Raw genomic sequence first — 26607 nt, forward strand, 5'->3', positions numbered from 1 at the left:
GTGCCTGCTGACTTGGCTTGCAGAATGCATAAGCTCTTGTAATTCTTTATTTTCTGCACAGTCTGTAAAGGTAGCTATTTTTTGCTTAATAACTTCCATAATATTTTGTTGGTACTTCAGCATGTGAAACTGGAAATTCAAAGCCCAAATGGCGAGAGTTGCAGAGGTGTATACTTCCTTACCCCATATGCCTAAAGCTCTGGAATCCCTTTCCGAAGAGGTGGGATTCTTAGCTGTGGTTGCTTTGATACCTTTAGCGCCCAGGGAGATGACCTCTGGGTCAGCAGTAGTATTTCTGAAAAGAAATTTCTGGGAGTAAGGAACTCTGTAGTACCTGTCTGGTTTCCTAGGAGCAGGGGGGTAAAGTATCAGGAGTTAAACTGGATTCCATAAAGACATCATCGACAACATCCAGGACTGGGAGTACTGCTAAAGGCCTATGTTGTGGCAAATCTAGAAATTCTCTAATCTTTTTGGACTGCGGATAGTCTTGGCATTCCCAGTGGAAATGTTATCTTAAAGTATGTAAGGTTTCACCAAAAGAAAAATCCTCTGGAGGAGAAGCAGATAGAATGAATTCCTCTGCATCTGAATCCTCATAAGCAGATAAAGGCATGTCTTCATAATCAGATACCTCACGGTCGTGAGACTCAGTCTGTTAAAGCTGCTGAGGACAGGTCTCATTTTCTCTTAGTAGGGGAAGGCTGACTTCCCCTAATCAGCATAATAAGGTCTTCTGCCATTTTAAGCATTGGATGCTGTGGCAAGGAAGCAGGTGCTCAAGTTTGGTTCATCAGTTTAGGTGTAGCGCGTACTCTTGGCCTTAGAAACTCTGTAGTTTTAGACAGAACTGAAGACCCGAAATAAGTAGTTGGTTTGTGTCGAATATCGGTAGTGCAAAGAACTTCCTCAGAAGCTGGTGCCTGCTCAGTGGCTCTGGACCCATCCAAGGTAGAGACATCTGCTGGTTCCATAGTTGAAGAAGCATCTCACGGCATACCGGACTCCAAATGGGTCTCGGTAGAGGCCTGAGAATCCACTGATGCGGGCATCAGGGACTGCGAAAGCGCCAGAGTACCAGCAAACTGTCGACTAGCTTAACGGAAGTGTCGTCGGCAGTTTTGGATCTGTGCGGTCTGTCTTTATCTTTACATTTTTTTGGAAGATCTGTAGTCACATGGCTTACCGAAGCCATTCTGGAATACGGAAATCGAGAACAAAAGTATTTAGCGGCAATAGGGACCGAAGACTAATAGTTCGGGCGCTGAACAAGACACAAAACCTACAGTGAGGTACGTTGTGGTCTGGGCCTAAACAAGTGACGCAGTAAGAATGGAAATCTCGGTGTGGTATTTGCTTTCCACAGGCAAGACAATTAACTTTTTCTGACATCAGTTAGAGCAAGGAAAAAGGATCCCCAATGGGGTACTTAGCTTTAGAAGACTTCAGGATAATTCAATTTGGAAATGAAAACTCAGGTAGCGTCGACCAGCACTCATGCAAACTGCTTCCGTTTCAGGCTCCTCGGCAAGTAAGACTGATGTAATGGTGTCGGCTGCCTGATTTTATACCCCTGACGACCTGAGGTCAGACCTGGAGCGACAGCAACTGACGTAGAAATACTAAGTCTCTGGTATTTGGGCTGAATGAGGGCTACCTGCAGGAAGAAAACCCAAGTGTGATGACTGCAACAGTGAAAACGAAGAACATGTAGAGGGAACCAGTGCTGCCTTGGCCAGTAGGGAGTCACCAACAAGATTTTTGGATCGTCTCTCCTGATTTTCAGGAGGACTTTTTGAATCATTGGGAAGCAGGGAAAGGCATATAGAAAACTACAGTTGTGTACACTTCTCTTGTTAGAGTGTATTCACTTTTGCAGTCATCACAGTTGGGTTATCTGCTTGCAGTAGCCCTCAGTCGGCCTGATTATCAAAGTCTTGGTTCCTGCGTCGGTTGCCGTCTCATCTTCCATGCCATCAGGTAGTCAGGGGTATAAAGCATGCAGCCGATACCATTACATCAGTTTTTCTTGCCCCAGATGTCAGGTGCCCCCCATAATGGGAAGCAACTATAAACACAAGGTTACACCTCCAACAAAAAAGCAAATGCACCAAAAAGCTTTAAGCATAGTAAACGAGAATAGAGGTATAGTCAAAAGAAGTCACGGGGCTGGAGGGAGGGCAACCAGGACTGCAACAGTGAATACACTCTACATTTATGGTAAGTGTACACAACTGTACTACATTCTTTGTGTTTCACTGTTGCAGTCATCACATTTGGGTAGATTCCCAAAGCAAAAGATGGGAGGAGGAATTTAGATAGCATTAGGACCAGCTATAAGGCCCTGCAAGACTACAGTGGCAAAGCCAGCTCTGGATTTAGAGAAAATTGGCAAATGGTAATGCTTGGTGAAGGTATGTACAGAACTCCAGGTAGCAGCTTCTAGGATGTCCCTGGTAGGGACACCTCTGAGGAAGGCTGTAGAGGTAGATGCAGCCTTGGTTGAATGCGGTTTTATCCCCTGTGGGGGTAGGTTTTCCATGGTGCTTATAGCAGAAATGAATGCAATGGCTTATCCATTTAGAAATGGCTTGCTTTGAAATGGCCTTCCCCTCTGCCCCTGCAGCAAATGCAACTAGCAGCTGTTCAGATTTCCTAAAAGGTTTAGTCCTGTCCAAGTAAAATATAAGTTATCTGTGCAAATCTAAGGAGTGCAGTATCCATTCCCCTTTGTTCTGTGGATTAGAAAAGAAGGTTGGCAAATGAATGGACTGATTAAGAGCCACACTGCATACCACCTTGGGCATGAAAGAGGGATTGGTCCTGAAGGACACCCTGTCCGCATGAAAGATGATGAAAGGCTCCATTGCCATAAGGGCCTGTAATTCAGATACCTTTCTTGCTGAAGTGATCACTAAAAGGAAAGCCGTTTTCCAAGAAAGGAATTTTAACTCTGCACTTGCAGCTGGCTCAAAAGGAGGAAGAGTGAGTTTTTCCAATACAATATTAAGGTCCCAGGCTGGAGCTGGGGCTCTCTTGGGTGGTCTTAAGTTTTTGGCCCCTCTGAGGAACTGCTTGAGCAGTGGGTGAGAAAAGAGGGGTGGTTCTGTGTTGTAATGAGCTGAAACGGCTGAGGAGTGAATTTTGATGGAAGAAAAGGAAAGGCCCTTGTGAAGCATCTCAGTTAAGTATTGAAGAATCTGAGGTAAATTGGGAGCTGCTGTGGCCGTCCCTTGAGTTTGGTTCCAGGCACAGAATCTTTTCCATTTTTCAGCATAAGATTTCCTAGTACTAGGCCTCCTTGCCTCCAAAATGACATTCAACACTTATTTACTGAGGGATGGTAACAGAGAGATTAGGTAATTAGCCAAGCTGCCAGGTTCAGGGTTTGAAGCTGGGGGTGCAGGATCTGGCTCTCCTGCTGAGACAGCAGGGTAGGCGTCTGAGGTAGGTGCCATGGGGCCAGCTGTGATACACTGCGCAAGAGGGGGTACCAGTGTTGACATGGCCAGTCTGGTACAATCAGTTCAATCCTTGGTTTGTCCTGTTTGATCTTTAGTAGTACTTTGGAGAGGAGAGGCAGAGGAGGAAAGGCATAAACTGATAAGATTTTTCCAGCTGAAGGACAAAGCATCCACTTTCCAAGCTTGTTTGTGGGGAGTCCTTGTGCAGAATTTGTCCAATTGGTAGTTCTGGGGGAAGGCAAACAGGTCTATATCTGGGATCCCCCATTTTTGATCAACATGTTGAAAATCTTTGGTTCCAGTTTCCACTCGTGTGGGTCCATGAGATTTCTGCTTAGTTTGTCTGCCAGTGTATTTAGTTTTCCTGGCAGGAACTGAGCCTGTAGATGAACTTGGTAGCTCAAGGCTGTGTTCCACAGAGCCATGGCTAGTCTTTAGAGGGGGTAAGGATGGGTACTCCCTACTTATGTACCACATAACGGTGGTGTTGTCCGTCTTTACCATTAATTGTCCTGGAAGAAGGTGGTCCTTGAAAGATGTCAGAGCATTCTGTACAGCTAACATTTCTTTTTGATTGATATGGAGGTGCATTTGACTTTGGTTCCATTTGCCCTGAATGCACTTCCCTGCCAGGTGAGCCCCCCATGCATAGTTTGATGCATCTGCTGTTAGGGTTTGGGCGGCAGGGGGTAGAGTGAATGGTAGTCCCTTTTTGGTGGCAGGCCTCTACTCACCAAAGGAACTCTAACCGTAGGCAAGGTATGATAGGAATCATTGCTTGTAGAACCTGAGAATGTTGACACCATAGGCTTTTTAGATACCACTGTAGTTTTCTCATATGCAGTCTTGCATATGGAATTAGTAGAATGCATGAGGCCATGAACCCCAAGGCTTGCAGTATTTGCCTTGCAGATAGCAGGGTTTTTTGTGGCCAATAGTTTGAAGTAAGTTGTCAAATGAATTTGTTTCTCTGGCGTGAGGAAATCCATCTGGGAAGTTGTGCTCAAGATTACTCCCAGGAATATAATTTGTTGACAGGGTTCCAGCTGTGATTTATTTTAGTTCATGGTGTACCCCAGACAAGTTAACACCTTCTGTACAAATGCCAGATGATTCAGAAGTATGTCCTGGCTTTCTGCCTGAATCAGACAATCGTTCAAGTATGGGTATATTTGAATATTTCTTTGCCTGCAAAATGCAATGACTGGAGCTAGGCACTTTGTGAATACACTGGGCACAGTAGAAAAACCAAAGGGCAGTGCAGAGAACTAATAGTGCATGCAGCCTGCTTTGAAGCGTAGGTATTTTCTGCAAGATTCCCCGATTGGGATGTGCAGGTAGGCTTTCTTTAAATCCAGTGTTGTCAACCAAGCATCTTTGTCTATCATGGGAAGCAACTGGTGAAGAGTTAGCATCTTGAATTTTGGAATCACCAAAAAGGTGTTTAGGATAGACAGATCCAGGATAGGATGCAGAGAGTGCTCTTTTCTGGGTACCAGGAAAAAAGTCTTGAGTAGAAACCTTGTCCCTTTTTCCTCTTCTGGTACAGTCTGAACAGCCTTTAATCTTAAGAGAGAGTACTTGCTTTTCAGCCTCTGCCCACTGATTTGGGGGTAGATCTGGCCAACCGTTTGGGGTTGGTAACAAGTGGAAGTGAAATCTGTATCCTTGGGAAACTATGTTTAAAACCCATTTATCCTGGATAATGAGTTTCCATTTTTATTTTGCTTGTAGAGCAATCTTTCCCCCCTAAAGGGGCAGTTAGTTGAGAAGTGCTTGGAAGTTTTCTAGTTAAGTCATTGAGACAGCTTACCATGGGGGTGAGTATTACTATTCCGTGATTTGGAAGTGGAAGCCCCCCCCACTGCTTAGTCCTGTGTGTACCCTGGGAATGAAGCCTGGGTGTTCTACTGGTTCTGGGTTTGAAATGAGAAGGCCTGGAAGAGGCAGGAAAGGCCCAATTTTTTTGAGGGCCAATGCCTACTAAATCTAGGAAGCTGCACTTGCAAGAAATCTTAAACAGTTTGCATAGATTTAGTTTTTTCCTCCATCTTTTTAAGAACTTCTTCTGCTTTGCCGTCAAACATGTGGCCCTGATTTAAGGGAGCATCCAGCAATTTAGTTTCAACATGATCTGGCAAAGATTGCTCCTTAAACCAAGCATGCCTTCTAAGTAGAGACCCGGTAACAGCAGCCCTGCAAGATGCCTCTAGTGAATCAAAACCACATGGCAAAGTATGTTTTCCAACCTGTTCAGCAGAATGCATTAAATCCTGTAAATCCTTTTTTTCAGCACAATCAAGAATCAACATCATTTTCCATTTAAGCAATCCAATAATATGCTGCGGATACTTCAACATATGAAACTGGCAATTTAAGGTCCTGATGGCCAAGGTTGCAGAAGTGTACACCTTCTTACCCCAACTATCCAGGGCCCTGGAATCTCTATCGGGGGGGTATGATTTTTGGCAGTAGTGGCCTTAATGCCCTTGGGTCCCTGTGAAATGGTCTCAGGATCCGCAGTAGGATTTTTAAAAAGGAACTTGTGAGAATCAGGAATCCTGTAATATCTATCAGGTTTTCTGGGAACAGGAGGGTAAAGAGTCAGGGGCCAAGCTAGATTCCAAAAAGGCACCGCCAACTATGTCCAGCACAGGAGGGATAGCTAAAGGCCTGTGTTGGGGCAGGAGTAAGAAATTTTTAAGCCTCTTTTTAGAATCAGTGTAATCCTGGCTTTCCCAGTGAAAATGCTCCGCAAGATCATTCAAAGTTTCATCAAAGGAAAAATCCTCTGGGGGAGAAGTAGAGGGGATAGAGTCCTCTGCATCAGAATCGTCATAGGTAGATAAAAATAGGTAGATAAAAGCAAATCCTGGTCATCAGAGGAGACAGAAATTTCATAATCCTGGTCAGAAGTATCATAAGCAAATTCAGTCCTAGGTCTCTTAGAGGGGGAAGGTTGGCTTCCCCTAATTAAAGTAATAAGGTCTTCAGCCATTCTTATTTGTTTTTTAGGCATAGAGGCCTGACCATGCAGTCTGGGCGTCGGTTTCCTAGGCATGGTTTGAGTTTTAGGCCTAGAAGAAGAAGATGGCGTCGGTTTAATATGCAAGTCAGTAGGCCTGAATACACCCTCAGAAGCCAGTGCCTGCAAAGCGGCTCTGGACCCATCCAAGGTAGAGACATCCGCAGGTTCCACAGTTGAAGCATCTTGGGGCATACCGGACTTTGAATGGGTCTCAGTAGAGGCCTACTAATCTGAAGTGAAGGGTTTCAGGGGCTGCGAAAGCGCCTCACTGAGTACCGGCGAACTGGTGACTAGCCTAGGAGAAGCTTTGTTTGGCAGCTTTGGACCTAGGCGGCCTGTGTCTGTCTTTATCTTTGCGTTTTTCCAGAATGTCTCTAGTCGGGTGGCTTACCGAAGACATATCTGGATAATTGAACCAAGTATCAAAATATTTAGAAACGAAAATGTACCAACGACGAATAGTGCGTGGTTTAAATAAGGCACAAAACCGACAGTGAGGTATGTCGTGGTCAGGGCCTAGGCAAGGAATACAGTACGAATGAAAATCTTTACGAGGTATTTGCTTTCCACAAGCAATACAATTACTGACTTTTATTGACATCGGTTTAGAGCAAGAAAAGTTTCCCCAACGGGGTACTTAGCTTCAGTTGAAGACTTCGGTTCTGAAACTCGAAAACGAAAATTTCAGGAGTCAGCTGACTGGCACTTGCAAACTGCTTCTGCTTCGGGCACCGCACGGCAAGAAAGACTGATGTAATGATGTTGGCTGCATGCTTTACACCCTTGATGTCACGGAAGATGAGACAGCAACCGATGCAGGACCCAAGACTTTGATAATCAGGCCAACCGAGGGCTACTGCAAGCAGATAACCCAAATGTGATGACTGCAACGGTGAAACACAAAGAACATCTTTGGTTCCAGTTTCCACTCGTGTGGGTCCATGAGATTTCTGCTTAGTTCGTCTGCCAGTGTATTTAGCTTTCCTGGCAGGAATTGAGCCTGTAGGTGCATTTGGTAGCTCAAGACTGTATTCCACAGAGCCATGGCTTGTCTGCAAAGAGGGTACAAGTGGGTTCCCCCCTGCTTGTTTATGTATCACATAACAGTGACGTTGTCCGTCTTTACCATTAATTGCCCTGGAAGAATGTGGTCCTTGAAGGCTGTCAGAGCATTCTGTACAGCAAACATTTCTTTTTGATTGATATGCACGTGCATTTGACTTGGGTTCCATTTACCCTGAATGCACTTCTCTGCCAAGTGAGACCCCCATGCATAGTCTGATGCGTTTGTTGTTAGGGTTTGGGCGGCAGGGGGTAGAGTGAATGGCAGCCCCTTGTTTTGGTGGCAGGCCTCTGCCCACCAAAGGAACTCTATCTGTAGGCAAGGTACGATAGGAATCATTGCTTCTAGATCCTGAGAATGTTGACACCATAGGCTTTTTAGATACCACTGTAGTTTCCTCATTTGCAGTCTTGCATATGGAATTAGGAGAATGCAGGAGGCCAGTATTTTCCTTGCAGATAGCTGGGTCTTTGTGGTCAGTAGTTTGAAATAGGCTGTCAAATTAACTTGTTTCTCTGGCGTGAGGAAAGCCATCTGGGAAGTTGTGTTCAAGCTTGCTCCCAGGAATACAACTTGTTGACAGGGTACAAGAAGTGATTTATTTTCGTTTATGGTGTACCCCAGACAAGTTAGCAGTTTTTGTATAAACGCCAGATGATTCAATAGTATGTCTTGGCTTTCTGTCTGAATTAGACAATCATCCAGGTATGGGTATATTTGAATATTTCTTTGCCTGCAAAATGCAATGACAGGAGCTAGACATTCTGTGAATACCCTTTCGCAAAGTAGATAAGCCAAAGGGTAGTGCAGAGAACTGACAGTGCATGTAGCCTGCTTTGAAGCGTAGGTATCTTCAGCAAGATTCCTTGATTGTGATGTGCAGGTAGGCTTCCTTTAAATCCAGTGTTGCCAACCCGGCATCCTTGCCTAGGATAGGAAGCAACTGGTGAAGAGTTAGCATCTTGAATTTTGGGATCACCAAAAATGTGTTTAGGATAGAGAAGTCCAGGATGGGACACCAGGAGTTGTCTTTTCTGGGCACCAGGAAAAGTCTTGAGTAGAAACAGTGTCCCCTTTCCTCTTCTGGGACAGTTTGAATAGTTCTGATACTTCAGAGAGAGAAAACTTGCTTTTGAGTCTCTGCCCACTGATTTGGGGGTAAATCTGACCAACAGTTTGGGGATGGTAAGGTGTGGAAGTGGAATCTGTATACTCGGGAAACTATATTTAAAACCCATTTGTCCTGGGTAATGAGTACCCAATTTTTTGCCTGCAGGGCAATCTTTCCCCTTAAAGGAGCAGTCAGTTGTACAGGGCTTGGAAGTTTTAAAGTCAAGTCATTGAGACAGTTTACCATAGGAGGGAGTCTTACTACTCCCTGCTTTGGAAGTGGGAGCCCACCCACTGCTTAGTCCTGTGTGTACCTTGGGACTGACGTCTGGGTGTTCTGCTGGTTCTGGGTTTGGACTGAAGGCCTGGAAGAGGCAGGAAAAAAACAATTCTTAGAGGGCCATTGCCTACCAAATCTGGGAGGCTGTAATTGCAAGAAATCTTTAACAGTCTGCATAGATTTAGCTTTTTCCTCCATCTTTTGAAGTACTACTTCTGCTTTGTTGCCAAACAAGCGGTCCTGGTTTAAGGGGGCATCCAGCAATTTAGCTTTAACATGATCTGGCAAAGACTGCTCCTTAAGCCAAGCATGCCTTCTAAGAACAGAGCCAGTGACAGCAGCCCTGGAAGATGCCTCTAGTGAATCAAAACCACATTGCAAAGTATGCTTTACAACCTGTTCAGCAGAATGCATTAAATCCTGTAAATCCTTATTTTCAGCACAGTCAGGAATCAGCATCATTTTCTCTTTAACCAATCCAATAATATGCTGCTGATACTTTAAAACATGAAACTGGCAGTTTAAGGCCCTAATAGCCAAAGCTGCAGAAGAGTATACCTTCTTACCCCATCTATCCAGCGTCCTGGAATCTCTATCAGAGGGGGTAGGGATTTTTGGCAGTAGTAGCCTTAATGCCCTTGGGTCCCCGTGAAATTGTCTTAGGATCCACAGTAGGATTTTTAAAGAGGAACTTGTGAAAGTCAGGATCCCTGTAATATCTATCTGGTTTTCTGGGAGCAAGAGGTAAAGAATCAAGGGCCAAGCTCGATTCCAAAAAGGCATCATCAGCAACGTCCAGTACAGGGGGAATAGCTAAAGGCCTGTGTTGGGGCAAGAGTAAGAAATCCCTAAGCCTCTTTTTAGAGTCAGAGTAATCCTGGCTTTCCCAGCGAAAACGCTCCCTAAGAGTATGCAAGGTTTCACCAAAAGAGAAATCTTCTGCAGGGGAAGCAGAGGGAAAAAAAAGAGTATTCTGCATTAGAATCCTGAAATTCAATAAAGGTGTTAAAAATAAAAGAAAATTCATTCCTAAACCAAAAACAAGTATACTCCCAAAATTACCCTCTTGAAACACTGCTCCTGCGAAGCCAATGAAGTGCAGAAAGTGTTCTCAAAGCCAGACTTCCTGAAGTACATCTTTACTACTTTTTTCTTATTAAGCTAATGTGTGTATAGTCTACCTATGACCTCTCGGTCAGATGGTGCGTTAGCAAAAAACACAAAACAGACCAACTCAGATCCCTCAGTCAAGAGTAACCAAAGCAAAACTCTCTCTCAGAAAGAGCAACTTTATTGAACCCTAGTCGGGGGGGTTGGGTGCATGCAGAATGAGTGTCATTTGACACTGTGAATGGTTCTAACCACAAAGGCATGCTCTTGTCGACAAACATTTACTGCTCAGGCTACATGGCAAAGCAGCTACTAAACAAACCCAAAGCTAACTTGCAGCTGCTTCCAGACAATGAACAGCTGGCAGTTCAGCAGAAAATGTAATCCTCGTGTAAAGCAGATCACAAACATTTTGCTCTTAAGTAGACGTTATGCATATTCAGCAAGGGGAAGGCTCATAAGGTAGCACCTGTAATTATCAAAAGGTTCCAAGACCAGAAGCAATGAGCCCACTTATAACATTCTACTAGTTTTCAAAAGCCAACCAGCATCTCCGTCTTAGTTTGCATTAACAGAACTGTGTGGCAATGCAAAAAAGAATTGCAGGTTGCCTCATGAAAGACAGAACTGCAATCCCTCTGCCTTCTTTTACCAATTGTGAGACCGTGAGCAAGTCACTAAACCAGACAGTGTTTTAGGAAGAGAGAAATTTAGGCTAAGCCCCTTAATGGTCTCATGGACTCCATATGCCTAGTAACTACGTAACAATGTGTAAGGTAACAAAAAAAAAAAAAAAAAAGCAAAGAATCAAGTTAAATGGTGAGAAGTCAAACACTGGTGACCACTGCTTGCAGCAAATGAGAAGCAGTTGCTGTTGATGGCCCTGTACGATCATGACGTGTGCCATGCATCACAATTTGAAAAGGAAGCCTATGAAGGCCCCTGGAGACGGCCAATCTATTCGAAGGTCATGATTAGCACGTCACATTGACACTTGGTAAAAACAGTACTACAGCTGAAACCACTGACAAAGTAGCTGTCTTATTTTCATTCTCCACTGCAAGAGAAATCAAACACAAAAGGTCTGCAGCAGTAGTCTGTGTAACAGGCTTTCTCAATGTCTCATCCTCTTCCCTGTTTATTTGTAACAGATTCCATGAAATTTGTTAAAACTGGATGAAAAAACGGCATGTTGTCAGGAGCAGTAGCAGTCTAGCAATCCAGAGGTGAAAAAGCCCCCTTTATCATAAGACATTCCAGATCATGGTATCCACCTCCATCATGTCCAAGATGGATTCCACAGTAAAACTCCATGCCTCAAGCTGTAACTTGTGTTCTACTACAGTCCATCCAATATGAAGTTTTAGAAAACTGATGTGTACTTTATGCTACCATTTCAGTTAATTTTTAAGGTGCTTTAATATATGACCTACAGAAATATTGTAAACTGATAATGTAATAAGCATATGCTTTGTATGACTTCAGTATAAGGTACAACAGGTCTTCCGAAAAATGTCTACAAGCCATAAAGAAATCCAGTTTATACATATGGAAAGTACATCTTTCATTTTACCACAAAAGTGGTACTCATACTGATCTCACAGGAAAGCAGTACAGCACAACTGCTCATGGCGAATCTAACCTTTAAGTACCAGACAGCAGAGACCATTAAAAAAATGAGAGGTGGTGGAGAAAGAAATAATCACTACACAGCTGGCAAATTCAAATAAAGAGCATAACTGCCTACTATCTGATACTTTTGGGAAACCCTCTGAGCATACACATCTCAAAATTATGTTTTGCAAGTTAATTTTAACTCAGTATAACAACAAATGGCAACGTCCCAACTTAAACTAGATGATACTCTAGCAGATACTGCTAATGCCACTGAGCAACCCTACCTTGTGCTGTTGGCATAAGTTGCTGAAGGGGAACTCCTGACACCACACCCGGATGCTGAAATACGATGCCATGTCGACCAACCTCTATTCTCTGCCGCTTAACCTGGTCTGCAGCTTGAAGACGAGAAGTAAACACAGTGTCAAAGGTTTCCCTAGCCATTATTAAAACAGCAGTTTATTCTTCAGACACAAGGTCATAGGTGGACAAAGTGTTTGGCAGTAACATATATGCATTAGTCTACTACTTCATACTACCTTTACCACAGACAGAAAGAATACAGTCGGATAAGAAATATGTACCCACAGCAAATCATTAAAACCAATAAGGTTAACTACCTCAATTCTTACTCATTTAGTTCCACATTTCTAAACACATGAAAACTTTACTTGACTAAAGCCAAAGAATGAACTCAGAGGAGAACAAGTCATACACTAGTCACCCACCCCAGTGTCAAAGCAATTACAACACAGCTATTTCATCACAAAATTATTTTTTCTAAGGCTTTTGTGGTGAATAACCTCTAGGACATAACATGAGCATCATCATCATCACATTATAGCACTAAAGATTGGAGCAAACTCAGTGTTTGTGAAAAGCTTAACTTACATACAACACCTCTGTTCAATAATAGAAAGGGTGTGGATCTACATGTATAACCACACAAGAAAATGTTACTCAACTTGCATGGACAGATCACAGAATGCCACCTCAAAAAACTCCTGTAGTTCAAAGGTCTGTGAATGTCTTTATTTCACATAAAATCACAGCAACTCTGCAATTTTATCAACTGAAAGGTGTTCCATATTGAACACCAGTTTTATTTTACACAGCTATGATACTAAGAAGACAAAAACACATTTTTGTGCAGAATCGAGTTATCAAACACTTTTAAAATTGGTCTCACTGCCACTTAGTCATTTGTTTGAATCATCTGTGTAACTAGATAAATGTATGTACCCTTACCATAATGTGGGAATCATGTAACCAGGCAACTTGGATTCCAAAATTTTCCAAGCTACAACTTTCTTATTTATCTAGAATGCTGTGCGTGAAGACGTTCCTCTTTAGATATCTGGTGTGCTGGACAAAGTATAAAAACACAAATCTAGACAAAGACAGCAAGAGAAATGGAAGGTTGATGGTTTAGATTTACAAGAAATTACCTTCTCATCCAGAGCTACTGTGGTTAAGTATACAAATGTTGTATTTAATATGAGAAGATACAGACATGCTGTCAAGCCAGGTAGAGAAGAAAAGTGGATGATGGAATGCAGTAGTTTAAGTAGTAATCAAAAGAAAGGAGCATAGGACAAACTAGGAGACAGAGAAGATGAAACGGGTAAAAAGGGATACTTGCACTAAAAACTCAAAATGAACCACACCAACTTAGAAACCAAAAAAATCCACTGGAGCCAGAATAAAGTTGAGCGCCTTCATCCCATTTATTACAGAACTTCTTCAGACATCAGAGCAATCTGCTCACCAATTCAGAGGACATCAAGGAAAGATAGGAGTACTTCAAGAAGTGGCTTGAATTAAGAAAGCCTCACAGAAACTGTAAATTTACATGCCCAGCTTACAACGAAAGAAGAAAAACAACCCACCACAAATGTACAAAGTGCAGTAATGAAAATTAAGTAAGGGGAAGCAACAGGCTCAAATGAAGTTACAGCAGATATTATCAAGATATTAAGTGCATTTACAAGTGACCAAGATCAATTAGCAACTCAGCCACCTGTAGAACCTGGCAGGATAGTGAGTGGCTGCAGTTAACTCACCCACTCTAATGGTCAAGGAAGCAGCTGTGGCAAACCACACAAATGAAATCTAGTGAGACAATAAGGTGTTGACCTGTGGAGCACTGGCTCAGGAAGCATGCTCTGACTTTGTGCAAATGCAAGCACTGGAGTTTTCAATGTGCGTTGGCCCACTCCACACAGGCAGCGACAGGCAGTAAAGCCTGAACTGCCAACCATGAGATCAGGTAATCCACTAGATGTAGGTAGGCCTTGCCACAGGGGCACTAAGCCAGCCCCTTTCCTACCACTGAGCAGCTTAAAGGAGCTGTCAAAGAGGGGAGGAGAGGGCTCCCGTTTGCATAGTGTACGCTGCTCCCAGGAACAGCAAAGTGACCCTCTTCCTATTAACAGTTGCTGGTCTTGAGGATGACATTTTCAGATGTCAGGATGTGGCTCATAAGAGTTTTCTACTACAGGCTCCTGGAGTATTACACAATTTGCATCTATCTGCTTTTGACGAGCTTATTCAGTAACCTTGGCTTTCCCCTTCCATTGTTTCAACCGCTTTCAGTTTTGCTTTGTGTTTTTTTTAATCTATTGAGATGGTTGCACAAAGCTTTGTCTGTTAGTTATGCTGCCTTCCTTCTTTTTGTCTTCTGATCACAAGTATGACTTGTTCTCCATTTATGGGTTCATCACCACAAACTGGGACATGCAGTTTCTAGTTATTGTATCCCTGAATTTGTTCCAACTTCAGCTTTATGATTAAAATGGTTATACAACAATTTTGAATGATTCCCTAAAACTAGACTTATTTTCGGTTAATATGGATGACAACATCAAGTCTCTGCATTGTGTTCTTTGCAGCTGGTCATTTGAGAAGCCAGAATGACTCAGCAGACAATGGTCTGTAACAAAGGCTGGCACTCAAAGCACAAACAAATACTGTAGTAAATGTATATTTGCACATGACCCAGCATGTTCTTGCACTTATTAATGAATATCAAGGTATACTTATGACATTTACATTTTAGTACTGGAAGCAAGTGTTTCAACTCCTTAGTTTGTTACAGACTGCAAAATGAAAAAGTGAAACCCACTGACATTTACAGGATTACAACCAAAAGGGCCAGAAACTTTCCCAACTGTTATGTTTGGCACCTGTTAGAGTGATAATGTCCCCAGCTAGTGTAATTTAATTTTTTCCATGACACAGTTGGGTACAGCTTGCAATTCTTCATAAAAATATCTTTCTTACTTTCCCAAGTTCAGTGGCTGTACACACTGCAACAAGACTTGATCTGCACTGCTGATGACAGACCAAAAATGGCAATTTGGTCTGAAATAAAATGAAAGTATCTTATATAACTTGTAAAGTCTGTGTGCTTAAAAATATAGTGTTTAAGTGTTTGGCAATAGCAAGACATGTTTGTAGAAAGGTCCTGGTTTAATGTATCTGCAGGTCTTTCTCCACACTGAGGTACTCAAATTATGGTTATCAATGCTGAGTTTAACTTTTTGGTTATACAGCTCTTTACCTAGTAGTTCAGAAGTTTAGCAAGTTGAGCCCCAGTTCTGATGTGTCATAAAGCAAAATAAATACTTAATTTCATTTTACTGGTAGGAACATCAATTAAAACAAACCACAAAACTCTCAATCACATATCAAACACTAACAAAAATGGTGAAAAACGAAAAAATAAAAAATAAAAGCATATTTCCACTTAAAATGTGACTAGGTCTCAAACAATACTTATTTCTAAATCAATCATTACTTATATTTTAAATATCACACAGCATCCGTTCTCTCCGTTAGCAAATCTAAATTATAAATTTAAGAAATGCAAGTCAAGTTCAATGAATAAATCATATGCGTGGCATTTATCAAATGTTCAGTCTAAACTAACCTACAATTGTAAATAGAAATACAAGGAAGGGAGCAACCATCAACATAAATGCCACATTTATATGAAATCCAGGGAGACCATTTTGTTTTGTCTGCATCTAGCGTGTTTGGCAGACTGTTCTGAATTATATGACTTACCTAGCAATACTAATAAATCCTGAATTACTGGTGGATTAACACTCTTCCATCTATTCTTGAGATTTTTTAAACTGTGATCAACTAGAAAAACAAGTATTACCGACTAGGTGCTTCCAGGACCTCCATCAATATGGTATAACCTTCGGGAACATTCTGAATAACTTTTCAGAGGGCTATAAAAACTTCTGCAAACACTGGAACACAAAAAAGTGACACTATCTGGTACAGTTATAACTCAATCCCCCCACCAAAGATAATGGTCAAATTTCATATGTATTTCAGATTCACAAAGTCTCATGAAGTTTACAGTTCATAAGAAAACAGAATACATGCAAAATTTTATAAATTCTGCTGACTAAGTGTTCATATTTTAGATCCCCCTGAAAATTTAAAACATCACTGGATCAATTCAGGTAGGTAGCAGGTATTCAATTTTATTTTTTAAACAGCCTATCAATTTCTTACAGTTCAAGATGTCATGTGGCCTAATAATGTTGAGTTTGGAAAACACTTCCCACCTCATCAAATTACCATCATCTAGAAACTGTTTCCAGTAATTAAATGATTTTGTTTTTTTTATATATACCGTGGATAACAGTTTTCAGGAAAAATCTCATTTTTTTCTAACCTGTAAGTTTATTTTTCTGTAACACCATTAAGCAGAGCCTAAGATTTGCGTAACATTTTATTTATTTATATATTTAATATTTGTTTGCCAGGAAAGTCCAACTGGACAACAAGTGTCCGTTATCAGCGAAGTCCTGGAGAGAGAAACTCCATAAGTTTACAGAGAGAATAAAATTTTACAAAAAAAGAGACATTACAGAGTAGTAGCATACAGATTGTAGACTTTACAGCAGTTAGTATACAATAAGAAGATATTACCCATTTTGGTTAAAAATACAAGTGTACAACATATACAATGAGAGTAGATAAGAACCTGGTAAAGCATTGTAAGATATTTCACAACTGAATAAGAGCAAGTATATAAATGCTTAAGCTTCCATACATACATTCAAGCAAATATACATCCAAGAGCATAATATATATATATATACACACACACACACTGAACAGAAACACACACACGTGCTCTTGCACATGTACACACACACACACACACACACACACACACACACACACACATATATATATGTTACTGCTCACACATGGATAGGTACAGTTAGTGTGTGCTTATGTCGTCCAGGACAGATGGGTGTAGAAATATTGAGTGGATGAGACTTCAGGGAGTCAATTGCAGTTGCATAGATGGTTGGTGAAGAGGTATGTCTTAAGTAGACCTTTGAAGGAGGGTATGAAGTTTTGTAGTCTGAGGTCAGGGAGAAGACTGTTCCATATTTTTGCTATTTCATGGGCAAATATTGATTCCCCAGAGCTGTTTTTACATGTGATGGTTTTGATTAAGGTTTTGCTGGAGGACCGAAGTTGTCTATTTGAATTTTAGAAGTTCAGCATGCCAGTCAGGTCAGGGGTTTTCTCACGATAGTATATAATTATATGAGCTAAGCTGAGCTGATGGTACCCTTAATAGGTTCAGAAATTCAAGCCAATGCAAGGCTTGTAGGAAAAGGCAGTGGTGGGATTGTGATTTGGCACTGGTAGCTAATCTAGCGCTTTTGTTGCAACAGATGGAAAGTTTATTTAGTTCAGTTTTGTAAAGATTAGTTAGAATTGGAGATACATAAAGTAGAGTAGATAGGAGGTGGGTCCTGGCTACTGCAATTTGAGATTCGGTGGTTAGATAACTTTACAGTGATAGAAGGAATTCTAGCTTTCTGTGGACTTTAGTGATGGTTGTTGATATGTGCTTTGTGAATTTGAGTTGCTGGTCAATGGTAACTCTTAGAAGTTTAGCCTCAGTGACCGGGGTTATTTGGGTTTTGTTGTGGCAGAGTATACAGAAGGTAAGGTTGCTCGTTTTAGTAGAGTGGAATAGCATTAGTTGTGTTTTCTTGGGATTTAGTACAAGTCGTGAAATGTTAAGCCAGTTCTCTATTTCAGAGAAGGCTTCTTGGGCTTTTTGTTGGAGAAGTCTGATGTTGGGTGCACAGCATGTGACAGTTGTGTCGTCAGCGTATTGGACTATGTCGGCTTTAGAGGTAGCTGAGTGGAGTTGGTTTGTGAAGATATTAAAAAGTAGGGGTCCTAGGAGTGATCCTTGCTGCACACCCAAGGAGGTTGGGAGTGGGGGGATAGAGAGTTATGCCATGTGACGGATTGTTGGCCATTATCTAAATAGCTTTTAAACCAGAGTATGGTGGGGTTGTAAAGGTTAAGGTCAGAGAAAAAAGACAGTAGTTTGTTATGTGAGACTGTGTCGAAAGCCTTTGATAAATCTAGGAAGGTAGCAGAAATTCAACTACCTAGATTCCTGTGGGAGTTTACAGTACTGGTGAATGTGAGTACGGCTGTGGTGGTGCTGTGGGGGATGGGTGAAATCCATGTTGGGTTGAGGAGAGAAGGTTGTTGGTGAGGAGATAGGAGAGGAACTGATGATGAATACATCTTTCTAGGATCTTAGAGAGGGGTGAGACAATTGCAATTGGTCGATAATTGGAAAGGTCTAAGGAGGGGCCACCTTTGTGGAGTGGTATGACATATGAGGTTTCCCCAGGGATGGAACAGTGTATTTGGTGATGGATCTATTTATCAGAAGTGAAATGGGATAAGCTATAGCTGTGGATTCAATTTGGATGCATTCGGCAAGAAGGCTATTGGCTGCATGGGTGATTGATTTGAGTTTGGCTAGGAGTTTTTGGATAGTACAGGTAGGAACAGACAAGTGTGGAAGATATGGTATTGATTTGGGCCTGAGGTGGTTCTGGGGTGTGGAGGAAGTGATGTTGTTTAGGAGTTTGAGTACTGAGGGGGTGAAATGAGAAGCTATGTACCTACCAAAACATTCCATGTTAGTTGTCTTCTCTCGCCTTCTTTCTTGCTGGATGGGTTCGGAGCCGAACCTCGGCTCTGACTCGGCCTACACTAAAGCTCGAGAGCTAATTTTACCGGCTCAAGGCAACCCTATATCCCATGATGCTAGGCAGTAACTACCCAGATCTCGTTTGGTAGCTGAGAAAGAAATAGCTAATTCAGTCTCCCCACTGAGGTGGAGGAGGAGAAAGGAGAACTCCCCAAATATCACTATCTGAAGCCGTAGCTACCCCAGGACCAGCTGTTTGGGCTTGGAATAGTGCAAGATAAGGTCACTTAGAAGAAGGGGAAAACCTCTCTGTCTGTCCAGGCTAGGGGGGATGGTGGGCGGGACGCAAGAAAGAAGGCGAGAGAAGACAACTAACATGGAACGTTATGGTAGGTACATAACTTCTCAATGTTAAGTTGTCAATCTCGCCTTCATTCTTGCTGGATGTGACCGCGTCCCTAGCACCTTCATCCTGGGTGGCTCATTGGAACAGACCCTTGAGAACGGTGGAACCAAAATTTGCCCTGTTTCTGGAGGCCATGTCCAATTTGTAATGTGTAACAAAGGTATGAGGAGAGGCCCATGTGGCTGCCGCACAGATAGTGTCTATTGGCAATTTAGCTTGAAAGGCTGCTGATGTAGCCAACGCTCTGGTTGAATGGGCTCTTGGCCTAGAAGGCAATTCTTTACCTCTGAGTTGATAAATACAGGTAATCACAGAAGACAGCCACCTAGACAGGGTTACTTTGGATACCGGAAGGCCCTTTCTACTTTTTGCACAAGATAAAAAGAGTTGATCAGATTTCCTGATTTGTTTAGTTCTGTCCAGATAGTAGCGGAGCTGACGATGAATGTCCAGGCAATGCAGTTTTTGCTCCGCCCTGTTTGAATGATTAGGGAAGAAAACTGGAAGATCAACAGATTGATTTAAATTTGCCGACAGGTTAGTTCTTAGAGAAACTCTGTCTTTGTGGAAAACTAAATAAGGAGGACGAATGCAAAGGGCATGAAGTTCAGATACTCTCCTAGCAGATGTAATGGCGACTAGGAAGAGTGTCTTCCAGGAAAGTAACTTCAATGAACATGAAGCCGCAGGTTCAAAGGGAGGGAGAATCAAGGATGCTAAAACTAAGTTTAAATCCCACTGTGGTGGGGAGTCTTTGATCGGGGGCTTGAGTAAAAAGATACCTCTGAAGAATGCCTTGCAAATCTTATGGGACATGATGCTGGAGTCCAACAGGCCTATGTGAAAATTTGAAATGGCTGCTAGCTAACTGAACTTTTACTGTGGAGGAAGAAGATCCTGAATGAAAAATTTCAGCTAGGAAATCTAAGACCGAGTGTACTGGAGCAGTGAAGGGATCTGTATTCCTAGCCTTTGCCCAGAAGGAAAAACGTTGCCATTTACTAGCATAGATCCTTCTGGTGGAAGACTTAAGGGAAGCTACGATAATATCCCGGACAGAATTTGAAATCATTCGAAGCCTGGCTAGGGACGGAAGTGGAGCAACCAAGCTGTGAGGTTGAGAGATTGGAGGGATTGGTGCAGCTGCCCTGACTGACGGGCCAAAAGATCTGGCACTGGATTCAGATGCCAAGGCGGCTCCAAAAGATATTGATGCAGGAACGGGAACCATATCTGTCGTGACCAATAAGGGGCAATGAGAATCATCTTGGCTCTCAGGCGGTAGCTTTCTGAATTACCTGTGTGATTAATGAAAAGGGGGGAAAAAGCGTATAGAAGTCCCCGAGGCCAATCATGGACTAGAGCGTCTCTGGGGGGATGGCCAGGAAGGGGGAAGAGAGTGAAGAAGTCGAGGCACTTGCTGTATTGTGGTGTTGCAAAAAGATCGCAGCAAGGAAACCCCCACTTCCGAACAATTTCCTCCGTCACCGATTGCTTGAGAGACCACTCGTGGGGCATGAGAATAGCTCTGCTCAGCCTGTCCGCTATGACGTTGGACTTCCCGGGGATATGCGTTGCTATCAGAAACTGCTGAGAAGAGATCGCCCATTGCCAGAGTCTGAGTGCTTCTCGACACAGGGGATAGGACTTGGTTCCGCCCTGCTTGTTGATATACCATACTACGGACATATTGTCCGTTTGAATTGCAATAGTCCCCAGGGGAAGAGAGTCTTGTAGGGCTTGCAATGTCAAAAGCACTGCTCTCATCTCCAGGACGTTTATGTGCAAGTGGCATTCGAAAGGTTGCCATGTGCCATGGACTGTCCTGCCCTAAAAATGCCCCCCCCCCATCAGGGAGGCGCCCGATGTGACCGTGGTGACCGGGGGGGGGGGGAGTAAATGGTCTGCCTTGATGGACTTGAGGGGAGACCATCCACCAAGACAGATGTTTTTTGCAAGATAGAGTTATTAAGATCTTGTGTGTCATAGGGAGCTGTTGGAAGGACCACTGGGAGAAAAACATACACTGAAGAAGCCGCATGCAAAAGCGGGCAAGGGGAAGAAGCGTGATGGCTGCCGCCATGAGACCTAATACTTTCAAAACATAACTGGCCTGAATGTTGTTGCTCTGAAGGAGGACGTAAACATGATTTTGAATATCTAAGACCCTCTGCTCTGTTAACTTTGCTGAGAGCAGAACGGTGTCCAAGGTGGCGCCTATGAAGGTAATAGACTGACAAGGCGACAAGGTAGACTTTTCGAAATTTAGAGAGATACCTAGCCCTTTGCAAATGTGAATGGTGTAATCTCTGGCTAGAAGAAGTTGACGCCTGGTGGTGGCAGTGAGGAGCCAGTCGTCTAGATATGGAAACACCTGGAATCCTTGACATCTCAGGTGAGCCGTAACCGCTGCCATACATTTGGTGAACACTCGGGGGGCTGTAGTGAAACCAAAGGGCAGGGCTCTGAACTGGTAATGACTGGACCCCAGCCGGAAGCGGAGAAACCTTCTGGAGCGCCTGTGGATTTTGATGTGACAGTACGCATCCTGAAGGTCCACTGAGCACATCCAATTGTCCTTGCCCAGAAGGGGTAGAATGGACTGTAGCATGACCATCCGGAACCTCGTTCTTTTTACAAACTTGTTTAGTTTGCTGAGATCCAATATTGGCCTCCAGTCCCCTGTTTTTTTTGGTACCAAAAAGAACTTTGAGTAGACTCCGGATCCTAGTTGGTCTGCTGGGACTGGCTGGATGGCTCTCTTTTTTAGCAGCTTTGATATTTCTAGTGCTGCTTGTTCCCTTAGACTGGGTGGAACGTCTGGAAGAGACCCCATTTGAATAGTTGGGGTTTGGATAAAGGGGATTTTGTAACCCTCGGATATAATCGACTGCACCCATTTGTTTTGAGTGAGGGAGAGCCAGGCTTGTGGGTACAGTGATAATCTTCCCCCGACTGCCTCCGAACGTGGACAGTCGGGCAGCACCTCAGGGATGCTGGAAGGGTTTGTCAGAGAGGGTTTCTCTGCTACCCTGATTCTGCGGACCCCCTCTGCCTCTTGGACGGCATCTGTTGTTGTTGTTCCCCCCTCTGCCTCTAGGGGGGAACTGACCTCTTGCGTCAGGCGTGACTCCTTGTGATTTGCGGAACCACATTTTTCCACCCTTTTGACCCTTAGGATATGGTCTAGATGGGGTTGAAAAACTGACTCCTACGGCAGAAAGAGTCTTGCCATCTTGTTCACATCTGGTCAAAGTATCTTTTCACTTGAGGTCCAAACAACACTGAACCATCACTGAACCATCAAAGGGGGAGTTAGTGAAGGACGCCTTGAAGGGGTCTGCGAAGTTGCAAAGCCGCATCCAGGCGTGACGCCTTAAAGCCACACCTGTGCCTGCGGCCCTACTCGCTCCATCGGCTGCATAGGAAATAAGCCGCATGGAGGAGTTGACAATGGAATTCAGGGTTCCTAGCTGTGAGTTAATTTTGTCCTGAGACCCAGCAGCTGATGGATCCTGTAGAACCTCACCCAGTTCTTTGAGAACGTCTCTCTGAAGACGGGTGAAGTGGCATAAGTAATTCAGCGACCGCATGGCAAAGGTCACTGACGAGAACATCTGCTTGCCGTACCTATCCATTGCCCTAGATTCCTTGTTAGGCAGATGGATAGGCACTGAAGGATCAGCCAGTTCCTTCTTGGTGGCTGCCGCCACCACCATGGCATCAACTGGGACACCTTTATTTAAAAATTGCTTATCCGAAGGGGCTGTTATAAATTTGGAAGGCCTCCGTGGGGTGGGTTCCATCGAATCAGGGGCCGTCCACGCCTTCCGTGCCACCACTTCCATAAGGGGGTCGAAGGGCGGAGACACCCAGGAGGTGGAGGGTCGAGAACCAAAAGCCTCCAGGTAAACCGACTCGTCCTCGGAAGGATTAAGGGAAGACCAGTTCCCCCTCTGTTTAAGGATTTCAAGGATGTCAGAAAAGGAGACATCCTCAGAGGGGGACCTTGGGGATCCTTCCGACTCATCCAAGTCGGTATCAGATGTGACGGACTCAGGGGAGTCCACATGCTTCCTCTTACATGTCCTCTTACGCGGGGGTTCACCTGATGGATCAGGAGAAACCTCGGAAGAGGAGGATATTCCCAGTGGGGAAACCTGAGGCGTTGGATCTCTACGGCCGGGGACAAGAGAGTGGGAAGAGACCTCAGCAGGCACTACAGTGGGAGGAGCTGATGGAGCTGACCATAGAGCAGGCACTGGGGCCAGTACGCTGCTCATGACCTCGAAGGCGCCCCTATTAGGCAGGCCAGAGGGCTCCCGCTCCGAAGAACTAGGAACCCCAGCCGGCACCGACAGGGATGGCTCCGAAGCCGATGTCGGGGCCGAACTCACCAGCGCCGCCGCTCCGACAGGGAGTACGGGGTCGGACAAGGGTCCGATGCAACTCGCCCCCTCGGAGCCGGCGTGAGAGTCCAAGCACCCGGATCCCTCCAAGGAAGGCACCATGGATGAGATCGAAGCAGACGAAGGAGCCGAAGGGGGAGGTATCGGCTCAGACGTCACAACGGTCATGGCTCCCAGGAGCTCCGGCTCCTAACACTGGGGCAGAGTCGAAGGAGGAATTGTAGGTTGTATGGATGTAGCCGCTGTCTGATGAGACGGGCTGTGAAGCATTTGGGCCAGTGCCTGAGACTTTAACAGTCCGCTAACCACCCTCTCAAGGTCATGGTCGGAAAGCCTGGAAGACAGAGAGGAATGGCTCCGATGGCTCCGCTCAGAGAGTGAAGGTGACCTCGGAGCCGAATGAATAGATTCCAGAGATGTAGATCTCGACCTCTTACGTGTGGAGGACATCAAGATTGGTGGAGCCGATGGAGCTGTAGACACATCGGCTCTAGCCGGAGCAGACTGTGAAGATAGAGTCTTAGAGGCATCGGCTCCGGCCGGAGCCGATGCAGGAAGCTGTGATACAGAAGTATCGGCTCCAGCCGGAGCCGATCGTGTCGCAGAAGGTGAGCCACCATCCGAAGGCTTAGAGCACGGAGCCGACGGTTTGGGTGGATTTGAAGGCTTCCCCGGCACGGACTTAGCCGGGGAACCTTCGGGCTTTAACAAGCCCCTCAAGATCAACTTATTCCTGCGCTCCTGCAGGACTCTTGGGCTGAATGCATGGCACACAGAGCAAGAGTCCTGCAGGTGCAGGGGTCCCAGGCAATAAACACAAGAAGTGTGACCATCTGACAGCGACATCTTCTGACAGCACGAGTCACACTTCTTGAAGCCGGAGACCTTTGTCTCTTTCGACATATTGCTGTCGAAAAGAAAAAACAAGATTCTAAAGTTAGAAACACACACACTCAGACAGGGATACAGGGATACTAAAGGCACACACACACAGCTAAGAATCCCTGTGAGGGAACTTAAGAAAAGACGGAAGGGCCTAAGGCCTAACCTAGGGTGGGGAGTATAACTGGGATAAGGGATAAAAATAGGAACTAAAATTTGAAATAACAGTAAAACTAGCCTATTTAGACAATATAATGGGAAAACTAAGTAGAAAAACTAGAATTTTTCTTAAATTTAGTCACTAACCTGTGAGCCGGTAAAAAGAGCACCTCGCTAGTGAAAGGGGCAAACGAGATCTGGGTAGTTATCGCATAGCATCATGGGATATAGGGTTGCCTCGAGCTGGTAAAATTAGCTCTCGAGCTTTAGTATAGGCCGAGTCGGAGCCGAGGTTCGGCTCCGAACCCATCCAGCAAGAATGAAGGCGAGATTGACAACTTAACATTAGTTATTAAAGCCGAAGGCTATGTCCAAGTGTGAGTGGTGGTTCTTCTGGGCTGTAGGATGTTATTTACTGTTACCCAGAATTTTTCCGGTTTGGTACTATATTTGTTTTGTTGAGTGATATAGTCATTTTGTTTATCAGCTTAATCTGCTTTTTTGCTTTGCTCCTGAGCTTGTGAAAGGTTTGCTTAGCTCCGGGATATCTGGTGTGGCGCCAGGCTTTCCAGGCTTTATCCCTGGCTCTAAGTAGGGCTTTTGTGGTTTTCTGGAGCCATGGGGTGGGGTAGCTACGTATCCTGATAGTTAGTTTTTAATGGGGCTAGTTGGTTCAGGATATTTAGGAATGTGGAGTTGAAGTAATCAACTGCTTTGTCTAATGAAAGGGTTTTGATGGGAGACCAGTTGCAATGCTCTTATGAAGTGGTCTCTAGGAAAATTTTTGTTAGAGCTGGTTTGCAGACGGGAGAGAGAGTTAATTATTTTAAGTTTGTGCCTGAGGATAAAAGTGGGGCTGTGGTCGCTCAGAGAGTTTGGTAATCGTTCCACTGTCTTGTCACAACAAATACTTATTTTGATAAAAATAATTTTATACATCCCGTAAATACCCTGGCACTTTAACAAGAAAATATCAGTCCAATCAATGTACTGTCTACTTAGATGCACAAAAAGTAGGACAATAGGCAAATCTGGGTCTGAGACCTCCAGTCCAACCTTCTCTTTAGGAGACCCTGCATTGTTTACTGTCCAGAGAAAAGTAGATATTTTATTTATTAATTTTACATTTGTTGACTGGGATAGTCCGACTGGAAATCTGTCCATTTTCAGCAGAGGCCCGGGGAGAAAAGCTGCACATACCAAAAAACAGACAGTACATAGATCACTGAGTGATACACTCAGACAGACATGTTTAGAAAAATATAGACAGAAAATACAGGAAGATATCAATATACACAAAGTGCAGACTCGCATCTGATTAGTAGAGATGCATCAGAAAATGTGAACATAGAATACAATCAGATTTCATAATTCACAATGCTTAGACATTCAAATGCTATGAGGCATAGATACCTGGCTAAACAGCAGGTTGGGTAGCAAGACATGTATTAGTGAAGTTGTTAGGTTTAGAACAAGAGCACAGCCAATGAGATGCGAGGTATTTTTTGAGTTCTCTTTTAAAAAGGGGTAGTGAGGTTTCCTTGGTAACTGTAGTAGGGAGTAGATTCTAGATTTTACCGGTTGAGCTGGCAAATATAGCATCGCCTATAGAGTTGTTGGATTTTTGGGTCAGTATCAATAGTTTATCAGCTGAGCGTAATGGCCTGGGGGCACTAAGAGGGGTGAGAATAATTTTGAGGGCAGGCGTGTTATCAGATTGATGGAGTATTTTATGCGCTACCATAAGCTGGTTGAAATGTAGAAGGGTAGGATACTCTAGCCATCCCAGTGCTTTGAGGTTCTGACAATGGTGGGTCCTAAAAGCCGTGCCAGTAGCGAATCTGGCTATATATGATTGTAACATCCTGATAATTTGTTGAGATCGGCTTTGGATAGGTTGGGGGTACAGGGGAGGCATACATAAGGGTAGAGAGAAGGTGTGATCTTGCAACAGCTACCCTAGCTAGGGGGGTGAGGAAAGGTTTACATGTAAAGCTCTTATAAAGCATTTTTGGGGGTGGACCAGGTATAGGCTGAAGAAAATATAAAATGTACATCAAAAGCATCATT

General features: G+C 43.8%; 1 protein-coding gene across 3 annotated transcripts in view; it reads right to left on the reverse strand.

Moving 5' to 3' along the window:
* The window catches only part of EP400 (E1A binding protein p400), a 3509270-nt gene that overhangs the window by 3038171 nt on the left and 444492 nt on the right, over positions 1-26607 (reverse strand). For all 3 annotated transcript variants that reach the window (XM_044065578.1, XM_044065569.1, XM_044065563.1), the window contains one exon: positions 11957-12070. In XM_044065578.1, coding sequence (XP_043921513.1) covers positions 11957-12070 — 114 coding nt within the window. The remainder of the gene's footprint in view (positions 1-11956; positions 12071-26607) is intronic.

This window comes from Protopterus annectens, chromosome 1.part0 (genome assembly GCF_019279795.1).
Source record: "Protopterus annectens isolate FY-2018-M chromosome 1.part0, PAN1.0, whole genome shotgun sequence".
In the NCBI taxonomy this organism is placed as follows: domain Eukaryota; kingdom Metazoa; phylum Chordata; order Ceratodontiformes; family Protopteridae; genus Protopterus; species Protopterus annectens.